This window comes from Pseudorca crassidens, chromosome 16, assembly GCF_039906515.1.
Source record: "Pseudorca crassidens isolate mPseCra1 chromosome 16, mPseCra1.hap1, whole genome shotgun sequence".
Lineage (NCBI taxonomy): Eukaryota > Metazoa > Chordata > Mammalia > Artiodactyla > Delphinidae > Pseudorca > Pseudorca crassidens.
The window spans coordinates 12,102,122-12,117,530 of record NC_090311.1 but is presented as its reverse complement, the minus strand read 5'-3'; the positions used below and the strand labels follow the sequence as shown (position 1 = coordinate 12,117,530).

The following is a 15,409-nucleotide window of genomic DNA, read 5'->3' as shown; positions in this document are numbered from 1 at the left end:
TGCCTCTCTCCCGCTTTGTCACAGCTTACCCTTCCCCCTCCCCATATCCTCAAGTCCATTCTCTAGTAGGTCTGTGTCTTTATTCCTGTCTTACCCCTAGGTTCTTCATGACATTTTTTTTCCTTCTTAAATTCCATATATATGTGTTAGCATACGGTATTTGTCTTTCTCTTTCTGACTTACTTCACTCTGTATGACAGACTCTAGGTCCATCCATCTCATTACAAATAGCTCAATTTTGTTTCTTTTTATGGCTGAGTAATATTCCATTGTATATATGTGCCACATCTTCTTTATCCATTCAGCCGATGATGGACACTTAGGTTGTTTCCATCTCCGGGCTATTGTAAATAGAGCTGCAATGAACATTTTGGTACATGACTCTTTTTGAATTATGGTTTTCTCAGGGTATATGTCCAGTAGTGGGATTGCTGGGTCATATGGTAGTTCTATTTGTAGTTTTTTAAGGAACCTCCATACTGTTCTCCATAGTGGCTGAACCAATTCACATTCCCACCAGCAGTGCAGAGGGTTCCCTTTACTCCACACCCTCTCCAGCATTTATTGTTTCTAGATTTTTTGATGATGGCTCAAATTTATTTTTGACTTCTAAAGCTATGCCAAAATTATCCAAGGTAAAACAATGAAAATTTAATACTATCTCAAATATGACCTACAGGTAAAACTAGATTTCACTCAATTCCTCTGTACCAATTATATCTTTCTAAGTTATTTTAAAGTTCCAGAAATTCAAGTCATGAGGGAAAACAATCTCCCCCTTGTACATGCAGAAAAATCAAGCATAACTTCGGTCACAGTGATCTGGCTGATAAAATTTTTGTTAGTTTATGTTAAGACTTGAGGCAGAAAAAACAAATTAGATTGACTTTTTTCCTTTACAATCTATTGACTGTGTGGGTCTATTTCTGGGCTCTATAGTTATCATTCTCTATTGATCTGTCTAGTCTTTTGCCAATACCTCACTGTCTTGATTACTGTAACCATATAGAAAAGTCTTCAAGTCAAGTAGGGTGAGTACTCCAACTTTGTTCTTCAGTATTGTGTTGGCTATACAACACCTTTTGCCTTTCCACATAAACTTCAGAATTAGCTTGTAGATACCTACAGAACAGCTCATGGGGACTTCACTCGTGGCCCCGTGGTTAAGAATCTGCCTTCCAATGCAGGAGACGTGGGTTTGATCCCTGGTTCAGGAACTAAGATCCCACACGCCACAGGGCAACTAAACCCAAGCGCTGCAACTACTGAGGCTGCACGCTCTGGAGCCCACGCACCACAATGAGAGAGAAGTCCACATGCTGCAAGGAAAGATCCCACATGCCGCAACTAAGACCCAGCCAAATAAATAAAATAAATAAGTTAAAAAAAAATAGAAAGCTCACTGGGATCTCAATGAATCTATATAACAAGTTTGGAAAAACTGACAACAGTATTTACTCTTCCAATCCATGAGCACAGAATATCACTCCACTAATTTATCCCAGTCTAAACATGAGAAACATATTGAGACAAATCCCAGCTGAGAGAGAAAATACCTGACCAATACTGCTCAAAACCGTCAAGGCCATCAACAAACCTAAGAAACTGTCACAACCAAGAGGAGCCTAAGGAGACAACTAAATGTAATGTGGTATCCTAGATGGGATCCTGGAATACAAAAGGGACATAAGGAAAAGCTGAGGAAATATGAACAAAGTATGGACTTTCCTTAATAACAATGTAACAGCATTGATTCATTAATTGTGAAAAATATAACACACAGATGTAAGATATTCATTAATACGAGAATCTGTGTGTGGTGTATATGGGATCCCTCTGTACTATATGATAATTCTGTAAATCTCAAATTTCTAAAATTAAGTTTATTTTTTAATTGGGAAAAAAAATAGAACGTAGAGCAAAGAAATGTATACTCTTTTAAAATTCACCACCTAAACGTGAAGGCATGTACATGGCAATATTTCAAAATCAGTTCCAATCTTAGGTATGTTGCTCGTTTTGAAACTCAATCAAAAGCAAAGTCTCCTCTAACACATTATTTCTGACCAAGGTTAAAATTTATATTTTTTCTCATCTTATTTTCTTTTGTACACTTAATAGACTAGGGGGTGGTATTTTTCTGGTTATGTTCAACTTAAAACTCAGTAACTGGCAAATTTCACACACAGAAAAATCTCTCCACTGAACATTTGAAAATAATTTGGCAGAACTAAACACTAGTTTACACTATAAAAAACTTAAAACATCTGTTTTTAAAAATCATTGTTTACTTTCCTCCTAAGGAAAAAAAAAAATCCTTGACAAGAAATTCTTTTAAGTGTTAACCTAACAATGTATAACATTATCTAACGTTAACTGTGCTAGGCACACATAGGTAAAAATGTCTCTTATTTGGAGGATTTACTAGATCTACAGATTTAGTGAGTAACTCTGTTATTTCTTCTTCCAATTATCACATCTTTCAGGAATGCTGTTTCTAAACATTCCTTCCTCCCGGAAAACTACAAACAATATTCCAACTCTAGTATATTAAAAAGCTTGCACAGGATAAATCACAAAACATACTGAACTTAGTATCTTTAACACAATATCCTACATCATCCCATATTATATCAAATCATATTCCTTACAGGCAAATGAATATAAACCCCTCTTCAATACTTCAACAGTCTCAATATCAAACCAGCCAATATGACAGAAAGGCCATTTTCAGTTGAGTCAATTTTATTACCTCCCCCCAAATAAAGCCTACAAAATTAAACAAAGATGTAATACAACTAGATACTTTGTTGAAATAAGCCTTTTCTATTTTAAGGGGAGAACCTACCCATCTTCTTCCTGGAGCATGCACAGATTATTTTAAAATCCAACAGTACTTTAAATGCTTTTCAAAACTGACATACACAGTTTCTATCAGCCAAAAATTGGGGAGTAAATGTTTTTAAATTTATCCTTTACATTAAGAATATCACAGCAGCACACCAAAATGACCTATTATAACCTATTATATCCAATTCCCAAACTTATGCTGAGGATTTAAATCCCATACTACCATATATAAACACCGTCAACGCAATACAGAATAGGCACAAAGAGTCACCAGCATGATGTGGTGACAAAATATTAAACTGTCAAAAAATAATTCACTTTCCCAATATCTTATTTTTAAATTCGTGTGGTATCTTAATGTCATTTAAAAAAAAACAAAGTCTTGTTCAGTGATACAACTAAAAGTACTTTTCATTTCCTCAACAGCCAATCAAAATTTAGGATTCCAAATTCAATACTTTCAAACTCTGAAACAATAGTTTCATAAAAGCCAAAGCAAATGCATTAAAAAATAATTTTTCATAGGACCATCACCACCACCAAGAAAAAAAGGAAAACATGGATACCAGGCAAGGATGTTTTTAAAAGAAAACACTGAAATGGAAAGAAGTTTCTCATGATAATCCATGATGGTGAGTTCCTGTCTTTATCCCAACTGATATCTGAGGATATAGTTTAGATGATCCTCTGAATCATCTAATTAAGGGGAAAAAAAGTTTTTGAGGCTGGAAAAAACTATCACACACTAAAACCTCTACTGCAAAATTTACAGAAATGTTCATTTCCAGACTGATATTTTTGAAATAAAAATTAAAATCTGGAATTACCAACTATTACTAGGAGGGTGGGCATTCTGAATTTACCTTTAAGACATCATGACTGAAACTATGTGTCTACCTATAAAGAAAAACTTTAGGTCAACCCTTCAATTTTACTAGTTTATTTGTGCACCGGACCAAGTAGATAAGATATAATGTTACACAATTTGTAGGTTTATTAACAACTTCATTTTTAAGTCATTGGTTGTAGAGTGTAAGTTAAAAAGCTGTTACAGGGTCAGAAGCAACTGATTTGGCACTACTTAACAATATAAACCAGAAAAGGGCTTTTTCCAAATGATTCTGGGGAATGAATTTCTTGCCTGTAACTGCTGGGCCAAGTTCTCATTTTCCTGGATGATTGTTTTCCAATTGTTTCCAAAAATATTGCTCTGATAAACTATTCTACACTTAAATTTATTCATATTTTATTAGGATAACATAATGGATGAGGTCCAGATGTGATTGAGATTACCAATGTTATAGATAAATGAGATTATTTCCATTAAAATAAAATGTGCTTTGATCATCCTATTTAAAGTTTTGTAAGCAGTGTCATTTGCCATCCACATTCTGCTCTTTGACACTAAGACAGGATCTCTCTGTTCACAAGATGAAAGGTACAGAAATTACTACTTGAGAGGTAAGGCATCTCTACCATCCTACGCTCATCCTACAGTTTAAAGGGGCCTTTTTGAAAAACCACATTAACAAAATTCAAGTTTCCACCTCCATCTCAGTGTTCCTTTCTCACCTTGCCTACTTTAATTTCTGACATTTTCCCCATATTGCCCTCCATGAATCAAATCTATTTCAACTTAGAAATTGTGAGAAAAGATTTAAGATTTGTTACATATCATATATCCCTTCTAATTTAAAAAAATTACTGACATATTAAGTTCATAAAAAGATTCAGAAGGGAGGAGCAAAGGAAACAAGGCCTGAACACATCAAATGTGTAATATTTAGGCCATTGAGATTACAGTGCTTTAGCCAATTAACATGGGGGAAAAATGTCTGTTGGTCAAGCATTCAAAGGACTGTAAAACAGATCTGCAGAAGCAATTACAGCAGTCATTTCACCCAAGTCATTTGGTATGCCACAATATAACTCTCTAAGTTCCAAAACATCAAAAAAAATTTTTTCCCTAACTTTGCTAGCTCATTTTGTAGGGTTAAATTTCCATCTCAATCTATTTTCTTTCCTATAAATTAATCAACATCTGTAAACTTCTTGCCTGTTCTGACTATTAGATGGAGAATTAAAATGGGTGATCAGGTCAAAGTTGTAGTTTCAATTGTTTTTAAAACAATTACTCTATTCCACAGAATATGGCACTATCCTATTTCACAGACTGTTACTTCTCCCCGAAATTCTTACTTCTAGTTAAAATAACAAGCATGTGACAGACCTCTGGTCCTGACAGATTATCAGTAGTATCAATTGTATGTACTGACTGAAATTGACCTTTTCCTAAGAGGATTTTCAAACAAACTAACAAAATAAGCTTCACAAGCATAAAAGCTTAACAGACACGGCATATCCACCTACAACATGGATAAGATCCAAAACTTGTTTGGATGGAAGAAGGGTGAAACTAAGAGCAATGAACGCCCTTAACACTTACAAACCCTAAATAAAAAAGTGTTTAAAGACCAGAGGTACGTGTAATACATTTGCACCCCCATAATGCCAACGTAATAAATGCCTCTTGAATAGACCGGGACAAGCACAAGGTTTCCCAGAAGCGCCGTAAGTTTTCCCATAAGTACACATATGTAAATAAAAATCGCAAGTAGCAGCGCCGTAGTGAAAAAATCGACTGATCTGGAAGAGACCTTGGTTTTAGGCTCCTAGCTCAACAACTAACTCCCAGAGTGACCTTGGGCAAACCAGACTCCCTAGGCCTCACTTTCGTTATCTTTGAGAGAGAACTTGAAGTCCCTCTTACAGTATTAACTCTGTTCCAACTTCCTGTGATTCGGAGTTGGCTTCTGAGCTGCCAATAATCAATGCCAGAAAAAATAGGAAACGGGTTAAATGGGTCAGAGTCCCCGAAGCGGAGATAGTGGTCAGAGGAGAGGGTAAGTGGACCCTGACCCCGCAAAGCGCGGGGCTGGATTCAGGGGGTGCCGAGCTGTCTGCGGGAGGGCAGGAGGTGGGACTGCCCGGCTCCGGGCCCGGCGGGAGGTGGAGCCGAGGTTCTGGCGTGCATTGTCCCCGGGAGGGAGCCATGTTTCCTCCTCCCCGGCACTCCCAGATGGCGGCCGGGGGCGCGGGGCCGAAGCTGAAAGCCCCGTGGTCTGGAGGACCAAGCGGAGGCGGGCGGGAGGAAGAAGCTCAGGCCCGGGTACGGCTGTCTCGGGAGCCGCGGCCCCGAGACTCACCCGGCGGCGGAGGCGGCGGGAGGGACGAGCCCTCGAGCGACGGTTCCCTGCTCCGCGCCTCCCACCCCCCACGTCGGTTGGAGTGAGAAGGGACACCATGCCCAACCACGGCCTGAGTCGGCGGCGGGCAGGCCGCATCGGCCTCCTGTGCAGCCGCAGCTGAGCGGCGAAGCAGCGAGAAGCTGGCCCGGGCGCCTCGACTTCCGAGGCCTCGGGCCGCCCCAGTCCGGCGCGCCCTGATCCCCTACTCACCGTTGGCGCGTTTGAGGGCATTTTCCGGCCTCTGGAAATAGGCCGGCATCTTGGCGGCAGGCTCAGCTCACCCGGCGTCAGCGAACTCCTTAGGGGCCCGGGCTAGGAGAGGAGACGAAGGGGTAGCAGCGCAAGGCTCCACGCGCCTCGCCAGCAGTAGCCCGCGCCCAGCCGGCCAGAGACGGAAAGGAAAGAGACACGTGACCCCCGCGCAGCGGCACCGCCGCCGCCTAGGCCCCGGATGTAGGGGCGGGCCTTCGCCTGCGCACCGCCCCTCCTCGCGCGCAGGCGCGTTGGCCGCACGCCTGTCGGCTGACGTGGCGCCACCCGAAGTCTTCCTAGCTCTCTTGGCTGCACCTGGGGACTCCGCGGAGAAATGTTAGAGAGCCGGTTCTCCGCCACCTCACTCTTCGAGCGACAATCTGGGTGGGAAAGGTGAGATTTGGGTCAGAGCTTCTGTCTGACGGGAAAGCACAGATTCTTCTTTTAACATGACTTGTGCGGAGTCATACAAAGTTAACTCTCAGGTCCCATCCGCCTAGAGAATGTCCTGGCTTGACTGAGTTAAAATGCCGAATTTATTCATTTAACACAGATGCTTTGAGCAGGTATCATTAGGGCCAGCGATGCTCATCACTGGAGATAGTGGTGACCTGTCACCGCCCGGACTAGTATGGGGAGGAGGGTTGTAATAAGTAACTTAAACAAATAAGCAAGCTTATTTCATATCTAGGTAAAATTTTAAAATTGGGGACACAGAGATTGCCTGGGCCCTCAGAGATAGATGAGTACACAATGAGGGTAATGAGGGTCAAGATAGGATCTTTTCTGGGCCTGGAGAAAAGCATAAATACTTGCTGTTGATTAATGCTTAGTAGAAAACAAGCAACCTAAGTATACTAAAAGTCACTCAGGAAGTGGCAAACGGAAGTAATCAGGGTGATAAAGGTTTTTTCCCTAATCAAGCTACTTTTGTACTATATATGACTGGATAATTTCTCTAATACAGTGTTTTGGAGGGCTTTTCTGACTTGAGTGGAATAAATATGATTCTCAAAAATACAGTTGTTGGGCTTCCCTGGTGGCGCAGTGGTTGAGAGTCCGCCTGCCGATGCAGGGGACACGAGTTCGTGCCCTGGTCTGGGAAGATCCCACGTGCCGCGGAGCGGCTGGGCCCCGTGAGCCATGGCCGCTGAGCTGCGCGTCCGGAACCTGTGCTCCGCAACGGGAGAGGCCACAACAGTGAGAGGCCCGCGTACCGCAAAAAAAAAAAAAACAGTTGTTAAGGGCACAACTGAAGTACTACATTATACATATTTGCAACATAATGTCTTACAGTTTTAAAACAAGTATGACGTTTTACAGTTTACTGAAATGCTTTCACATTCATTGTTTTGTTTACAAGAATGCTGTAATGAAGGTATTTATAATGACGAACAATAAATTCAGGGGTAAACCAAGGTTCACATTTATACATTCGTTCAACAAACTATGTCATGTTATCAACAAACCATTACTATGTGCCAGGCTGAGGAGGTAAATACCCGATAGGTAGGTACACAGCAGTTGAACAGGACAGATTTGGTTCCTGCCTTCTCAGACTTTGCAGTCTAGAGAGAGGAAGATTTGAACACTCACCGGAAGCTCCGTGGAGGGAATTCCTTGGCAGTACAGTGGTTAGGACTCCGTGCTTTCACCACCCAGGGCCTGGGTTCAGTCCCCGGTCAGGGAACTAAGATCCCACAAGGCTGAAAAAAAAAAAAAGAAGCCACGTGGAAACGGTGACACCACTCCAGTCCAGGTCCCCATCGTCTCTCTAGGCCCATCTCTCAGCACACTCAGTGTCTTTTCAGTGCCTGAAACAGCCCTCTCCTACCTCCAACCCAGCGCATGCCATCACTTCACTTGGAAATTCACCACTGCCCATTCCTTGCTCTGGCAACAATCACCTATACATGTCACTTCTGCCAGGATTCTTCCCTGGCCCCCAGATAAGTTTAGGTGCCAAGGCATTGAGCGCCAGTAACATCCTCTCTTAACACTGACCATACTTCAGTGTAATTACTTGCAGACAGTAAGTTCAGAGAGGGGAAGGACCATATTTGTGTTGTTCACCACTGTATCCCCAATGCCTGGCAAGGCATCAGGTAGACAAGATACTCTCAAAAAATAATGGAGAGAGAAATGAATAAATCCTTACATAAATATGTATCTAATACATTTTCCTACCTTACACATGGGGAGGTAACAAGTTTAAAGGCCAACGTGTGTCACGCTTCATTCATAGAGCATCTCCCCATCTACACGGAGTGCTCGATATCCCTAAGCCTCAGCATGCAAATAGTAAAGAAGAAACAAGAATGTTCTTCACCCAAAGCTCCTAATGGCACTGCTTCTGAACCTCCAGTTGTGCCAAAGTTCACTCATGATTTTCTGAGGTCAGTGCTCAAAGATACCATGCTTTCCTGCACATATATATACCGCCCCTCCCCCACCCCCACCCCCACTGTTACCTGACTAACTCCTGCCAGTACTCCAAGCTTCAGCCCAAAGGCTTCCTCTGCAAAGCCTTTTCTGCCAGCGGGAGCCCTACCCAACTTCCCCTTTGCCTGTGCTCTTTGTTCAGGCCACCGTTAACTCCATCACTGGGGCCAGCCCTGAGCACTCTGCTGCCCCTGCCACCTTGTCAAGGGGTGGCTGTGTTCCTCCATCAAACCACTGGTGCCTGGAGGTAACCAGTGACCGACTAGCTCTTCCCACTAGCTACTTCCAGAGTGTGCTCTCTCTCTTTCTCTCTCCTCCCTTAAATTCTGAGTTTTGACATTCATGCCATCAGTCTAGGCCACATGTGATTCCTCCACACTGCAGTCCTCTACAGGCATCTTCAGAACCCAGGTCACATTCCCTCATTCCTTGGCTCTTAGTTCTGGCTCCCTGTCACTCTCTCCAACACCACCATCGTAATGATTCGTGGGCTCTATACCCTTGTATCAGTAAATGATCCTGGCCACCTGGCCTTCACTATGTGTCCTCTACCTGAGCTCAGCCACTCACACATGGTGATACCCTAGAGTCTAGACCAAGAGTCAGCACACTTTTTCTATAAAGGGCCAGGTAGTAATTATTTTAGGCTTTGCAGGCCAGGAAGCAATGTCTTCAATTATTGGAGCAACTGTTCTTACTAAAAGGATAATAGTCTTTTTTTTTAATATATTTTAAAATGTGAGAAAGCATTCTTAGCTCAAGGCTGTATAAAAACAGGCAGCAGGCCAAATTTAACCCACAGGCCATAGTTTGCTGACCCCTAACCCAGACCTTGTCACACTAACTGTCTCAGTTCCCAAATCTTGTTTTCAAACATCTTATTTTCTGGCCACCACCACCTATGGTTAATTCTATCAGATCCCAACTTGAACAACCCTACTGCCTGACTGGGACCTGCAATCCATTCATCAACTGTACTTCCTTTTCACTGCTCTCATCCCTCTTGTTCTCTGTTTTCTCCAGACGCAACTTGGACTCCATCATTTAGTTATTTTCTTGCTCAGTTCTCCCTTTATTCTACCCCAAACCCTGGCCAACCCAACCCTCCACCCACTCCTTGCCTAGAGCCTAATGTGACTGGAGAAGAATGCACAGCCATGTCGACAAGTCTCACTTTAAGTTCACGACCACCAGCCTCAACAAGCACTGTGTTGCTGTTCAGCCACCCTACTCCACTTCTCTGGGCCACACTCCCACTCTCCCAGATGACTAGTTCATACTTTTTCCCCTCTCTAATTCTCCAGTACGTCCTTTCTCTACTCTCAGCCGATGGCCAAAACAGTGGAAAAATTAGAGAACTTTGGCACTCTGCCATCTACCACCCATCTTCATCTGTGCTCAGACCCTCTGCCTTCCCTCCTGTTACTCTCCATCCACTATCCTATCTAGAGCCAGCCCCTACCTACCAATACGTTGGATTCCATCTCCTCTCACACACACAGATGATCACTGCATCCTCCTTGAAACACTGTCTTCATTTGGCTTCCAGGATCACCCTTTCCCGATTTTCTTCCTACCTCTCTGTCTGCTCCTTACCTCTCTGACCTCTAAGGTTGAAAAGTTCCAGGGCTCAGCTGCTGGACCTCTTCCCTCCTCTAACTACCTTCATCTCTTGGTTCTAGCTCGTGCTTCTAGGTACTTTCGCAGGATGCATCTTTGCCATAGGCATCTTCACCACAAGCGTTTTGCCTCCATATGTTTTTTGCCGCATAACTAATTGGCCTTAGGCAATTTTGCCCTAAAAGATAAAATAACGAAAAGTAAAAGAGGGACCTCATCTGTCAGCTCGATAAAGCCATCCATAATATCACTAACCAGAAGAAATGCTAATACATTTCAACCGGTTGAAACCAAATTGTCAACCAGTTATTATATCCTTCATAACAAAATTGTCTTACGGCCAATTAGTTATGCAGTGGAAATGCTTGTTTATGGCAAAGGTACCCAACACGCTAGCTCATAGCTTTAGAAATCACATCTGTGCTTATAAGTTACAAAATTGTATCATCAGCACTTGATCTCTCCCCTGAAAGCCCGTCTCACATCCATTAAATGTTTGACACACAACGTACACCCAGCCTGTCCCAAACCAGACTCTGGGTCTCTTCTGGCTCCAACCTGTGCCTCCTGCCATCGTCCCCCAGTGAACCATTACAACCCCTTTCTTCTGGTTGCTTAAGCCACAAAAGTGTTGGAGACATCCTCGACTCCACTTTTTCTGTCATATCCCCACGTCCAGTCAACCCATCAACAAATCCCACATGTGCTACCTCCACAGCTATCACGCTGATCCAAGTCGCCATCATTTCTCATCTGGAGTGTATAAGAACCTGCTAGCTTGTCTTTCTCTTTTCACCTGGCTCCCTTCTCTTTTTTCTCCACTTAGCAAGGAAGGGGATCCTTTTAACACAAAAGTGAAGTGATCATGTCAGTCTCCTAATGAAGACCCTCTTGTGGCCCCCAGATCACCCTGTGAAAGTCAGTCCTTATAATGGCCTACAAGGCCCTACACAATCCCTTCCTTTCCCTTGTGACGCCAGTGTCACCTTTTCAGTGCTGTCTTCCCTCACCTCTTTAAAGTAATAATAACCTCCCTTCTTCCCATACAGTACTTCCTAGCACGCTTCTCTTCTTTATTTTCCTCCATAGCATTTATTTCTTTATCATCATTTGATCCCTGATATATTTTATGAGTTTCTTTCTTTATTGTCTACTCCTCTAGAATATAAGCTTGATGAGGGCAGGGATTTGTCTGTTTTGTTCAAATGCTGTATCTGCAGCACCAGTAAGAGTGCCCTGCACAGAGTAAGCACTCGATAAATCTTCGTCGAAGAACTGACAATTGGTTAAAGCAAGCCTCCTATATTATAATTGCCCGTCTGCATGGTGGTCTCCTCTATGACCCTGGAAGTCCTTTGAAGGTAATGATTGGGACCATTAATCTTTGTGTCTGGACAGTGCCTGGCTCATGGTCACACCCAAGCACCTTGGTGGTTCCAGCTGCACCGTAACAGACTAGGTCCAAAACCTCACAGCCTTGAATTCCTAACCATGAAAGTGTCTAACCGGGGTTGGAAAGCTTTTAGGCAGTGGGGTACCAAAGGCAAACGTGGGGTACACTGTGCTTGTGCCAGACAGTTCTCACTGAGCCTTTGGGTTCTGCACATTTAAAGCAGGAACTTGGAATGCAAATTCAGTTGAGTATACTTTTTAGCAGAAACATGTCCTGGCAATATACTGTTATTTATTGGGTAAAATGCATCTTACACTCAGGAGCCTTCAATTAATATTCTGCTTGCCTCTAGAAGAAGGCTGAGGGAAGAAGAAAGAGGGGCTTGTTTGTGGGAATTGGCACACGTGCTCACACGTGCCATTGTTGGCACGCCATGAAGCCCAGCTCTTGCTTGGGGATTGAGGAGATTATGCCCAAAGCTACACAAACCAACTACAGCCAAGGAAGCAGAATGAGTAAGATACTGTGTATAGTGGGTTTGGATGTGGTTTGAAACGGGGCTTCTCTGTGAAATGTGTTAAACATGATTAGAAGGAACCCTAGAACGTGTGGGCTTTCATCCTGGGTTTGTGGATGTTAGACTATCTTCACATGGACCTTTTCATTGTGCTCTCTTCTCAGGGAGCAGCTAAAATAGTCCCTCCTCAGAGAACCCTTTCCTGACCACCCAATCTAATCTAAAGACCAACCTGTTTTAATTCTCAGAGGAGCAGTCAGCACTAACTGGGAGTTTTCTTTGTTTCCTTGGTTACTGTCTGTCTTAACATACTAGATGGTAAGCTTTAAGAGGCCAAGTTCATCTTGTTCACTGCTGTATCTCCAACTCCTGGAACTATGCCCAGCACAGGGCAGGCATTCCATAAGTATGAGATGTGTGAATAAATGAAGGAATGGAGACTGTGGTAGACAGACTTCCAAGACTCCTTCTCAGTGGTGTACGCATCCTGTTTAATGTCTGGGACTGTAAATGTGATGGTGTATTACTTCTGTGAGTAGGTTCGTTATATGTCACAGTTGACTTTAAGAAGGGGAGATTGGGGCTTCCCTGGTGGTCCAGTGGTTAAGACTCCACCTGGTTGAGGAACTAAGATCCCACATCCCCCCCAAAAAAGGGAGGGGGACATCATCTGGGTGGGCCTAACCAATCACATGAGCCCTTTAAATCTGGGTGTAGAGGTCAGAGGCAGAGGAAGTAAGAGATTCAAAGCATGAGAAAGTATATGGAGGGAGCCACAGAGCGAAAAACTGCGGGCAGCCTCTAGGAGCTGAGAGCAGTCCCCCAGCCAAAAGCCAACCAGTGAATGGAGGCCTCAGTCCTATAACTGCAGGGAACTGAATACTATCAACAACTTGGATGAGCTTGGAAACAGATTCTTCCCCAGAGCCTCCAGAAAGGAATGCAGCCTGGCAAGACCCTGAACACAGACCCAGCCACACAAATCTACAGAGCTGGGAGCTAATAAATGGGTGTTGTTTTAAGCCACTGCTGGTGGTAACCTGTTACATAGCAAGAGAAAACTAATACAGAGAACTTAACAGTGTTCTCCATATTAACTCACAGAGAAAAAAGAATGAAACACTATGGAGTCTTCGCTTTGCAGGAAGTGAAAACCAAGGTACAACTCAATGGAGGAAAAGGGCAAGACTGCGTAAGGTGTAACTATAAAAATTCAGACAGGTCTAGCGAAAGCCTCATGAGAGCTTTGAGACTCTCTGAGACTATGAACAAGTTACCATACTCCACATTGGTATTTTTAGAACTAGGGGCATGTTACATTTCCTAAGGAGCTAGGATTATGAATACATCTCAGTTATTGCTATGAGCACGCCAGTTTTGGAGTTAGTTGTGGCTTCAAACCACAGCTTTGCCATTTTACTTGACATTTGGCAAGTAATCTCTCTGAGCCTCAGTTTTATCAACTGTGGAATAAGCACGATGAGGTGGTTGTGAGGTTGAGTGAGATACTATGTGTATCGTTCTTAGCACCATCCCTGACACAAGCTCTCTAGAAATCATTTCCACGTATATGCAAGACGGATAAAATAATCAATGCTTGAAATATTCACAGCCTCTTTCTGCCCCCTCAACTGCTAAACTATTCTGATGATGACTAATGAGCGTTTCCCCGTTTCCTTCCCCCTGTTTTCCACATCCTGTATTCGGGACAGGAAGTAATCAGTCAGGAGGACAGCTGGAGAAGTTGGGTAGGAGATTCAAGTAGGAAGGGGCTTAGATGAGAGACAGAGGGATAATAGAGGGGTGGGAAAAAAGGCTAATGGGGGAAAAAAGGAAAGAGGAGAGAAGATGAAGGTAACAGAAAGAGTTATTTCTAAGGAGAGTGGAGAGAGATATGAGAACCTGTGCCAGATGAATGAGAGAGAGAGTTTACAAAAATACAAGGGAGCCTGTGCCGACATAAATACATGATTGAATAAATAAATTGAGCAAATAGAGAAATTTCCCGTGGAGAAGAATTCCACATAATTTATATAGATACTTTGCCCTCAAGAGAGTGGAGCACATAAGCCTCCACTCCTTAAGTGTCAGCTGTGCATAGTGACTTCTATCCAAGAAGAACAGTATAGAAAACTGAGAGAGGGAGTGACTTTACAGGAGAGAAACCCAACAAACACAACCTCAGCCAGGTGATCAAGGTGTCATACGATGAGATGAGAACTGCACTTGACCACTGTGGTCTTCCTCCTGCTAAATGCAAAACCCAGTCTTTTTTTCTTTTTTTGCGGTACACGGGCCTCTCACTGTTGTAGCCTCTCCCGCTGCGGAGCACAGGCTCCGGACGCGCAGGCTCAGCAGCCATGGCTCACGGGCCCAGCTGCTCTGCGGCATGTGGGATCTTCCCGGACCAGGGCACGAACCCGTGTCCCCTGCGTCGGCAGGTGGACTCTCAACCACTGCGCCACCAGGGAAGCCCAAAACCCAGTCTTACCGTGAGAAAAACATCAGACAACTCCTAACTGAAAGACAGTTTATAAAATAACCTGGCCACTACTCCTCAAAACTGTCAAGGTGATCAAAAACAAGGAAAGTCTGAGAAACTGTCACAGACAAGAGGATCCTAAGGAAACATCCTAAGTAGAAACCTGAAACAGAAAAACTCATTAGGTAAAAATTAAGGAAATCTGGATAATATATAAACTTCAGTTACTAATGTATCAACATTGGCTCCATAGTTGTGACAAATGTACTATACCTTTTTTTTTTAATATTTATTTATTCATTTGGCTTGCACCGGGTCTTAGTTGCGGCATGTGGGATCTTTTTAGTTGCAGCATGTAGGATCTAGTTCCCTGACCAGAGATCAAACCTGGGCCCCCTGCATTGGGAGCATGGAGTCTTAGCCACTGGACCACTAGAAAAGTCCCACAAATGTACTATACTGATGTAAGATGTTAATAATAGAAGAAATCGGGTAGGGAATATATGGTAACTCTCAGTATTATTGCACCTTTTCTGTAAATCGAAAACTGTTCTAAAACAAAACATTTATCCCAGATTTCAGTACCACATTTTTTAATTAAAAAT

At 43.1% G+C, this 15,409-nt stretch overlaps 2 protein-coding genes across 6 annotated transcripts in view; one reads left to right on the top strand and one right to left on the bottom strand.

Annotated features, from left to right (window-relative positions):
* The window catches only part of EIF3A (eukaryotic translation initiation factor 3 subunit A), a 33,528-nt gene extending 27,021 nt beyond the window's left edge, over positions 1–6,507 (bottom strand). The window contains exon 1 of the mRNA XM_067709250.1: positions 6,309–6,507. Coding sequence (XP_067565351.1) covers positions 6,309–6,357 — 49 coding nt within the window. The 5' untranslated portion in view covers positions 6,358–6,507. The remainder of the gene's footprint in view (positions 1–6,308) is intronic.
* Positions 6,508–6,583: 76 nt separating this feature from the next.
* The window catches only part of DENND10 (DENN domain containing 10), a 38,683-nt gene continuing 29,857 nt past the window's right edge, over positions 6,584–15,409 (top strand). For 2 of the 5 annotated variants that reach the window (XM_067709257.1, XM_067709256.1), the window contains exon 1: positions 6,596–6,743. In XM_067709257.1, coding sequence (XP_067565358.1) covers positions 6,685–6,743 — 59 coding nt within the window. In that variant the 5' untranslated portion in view covers positions 6,596–6,684. Of the gene's footprint in view, positions 6,744–12,157; positions 12,331–15,409 lie in introns of all 5 variants that reach the window. The other 3 variants (XM_067709260.1, XM_067709261.1, XM_067709259.1) reach the window with 3 other exon arrangements.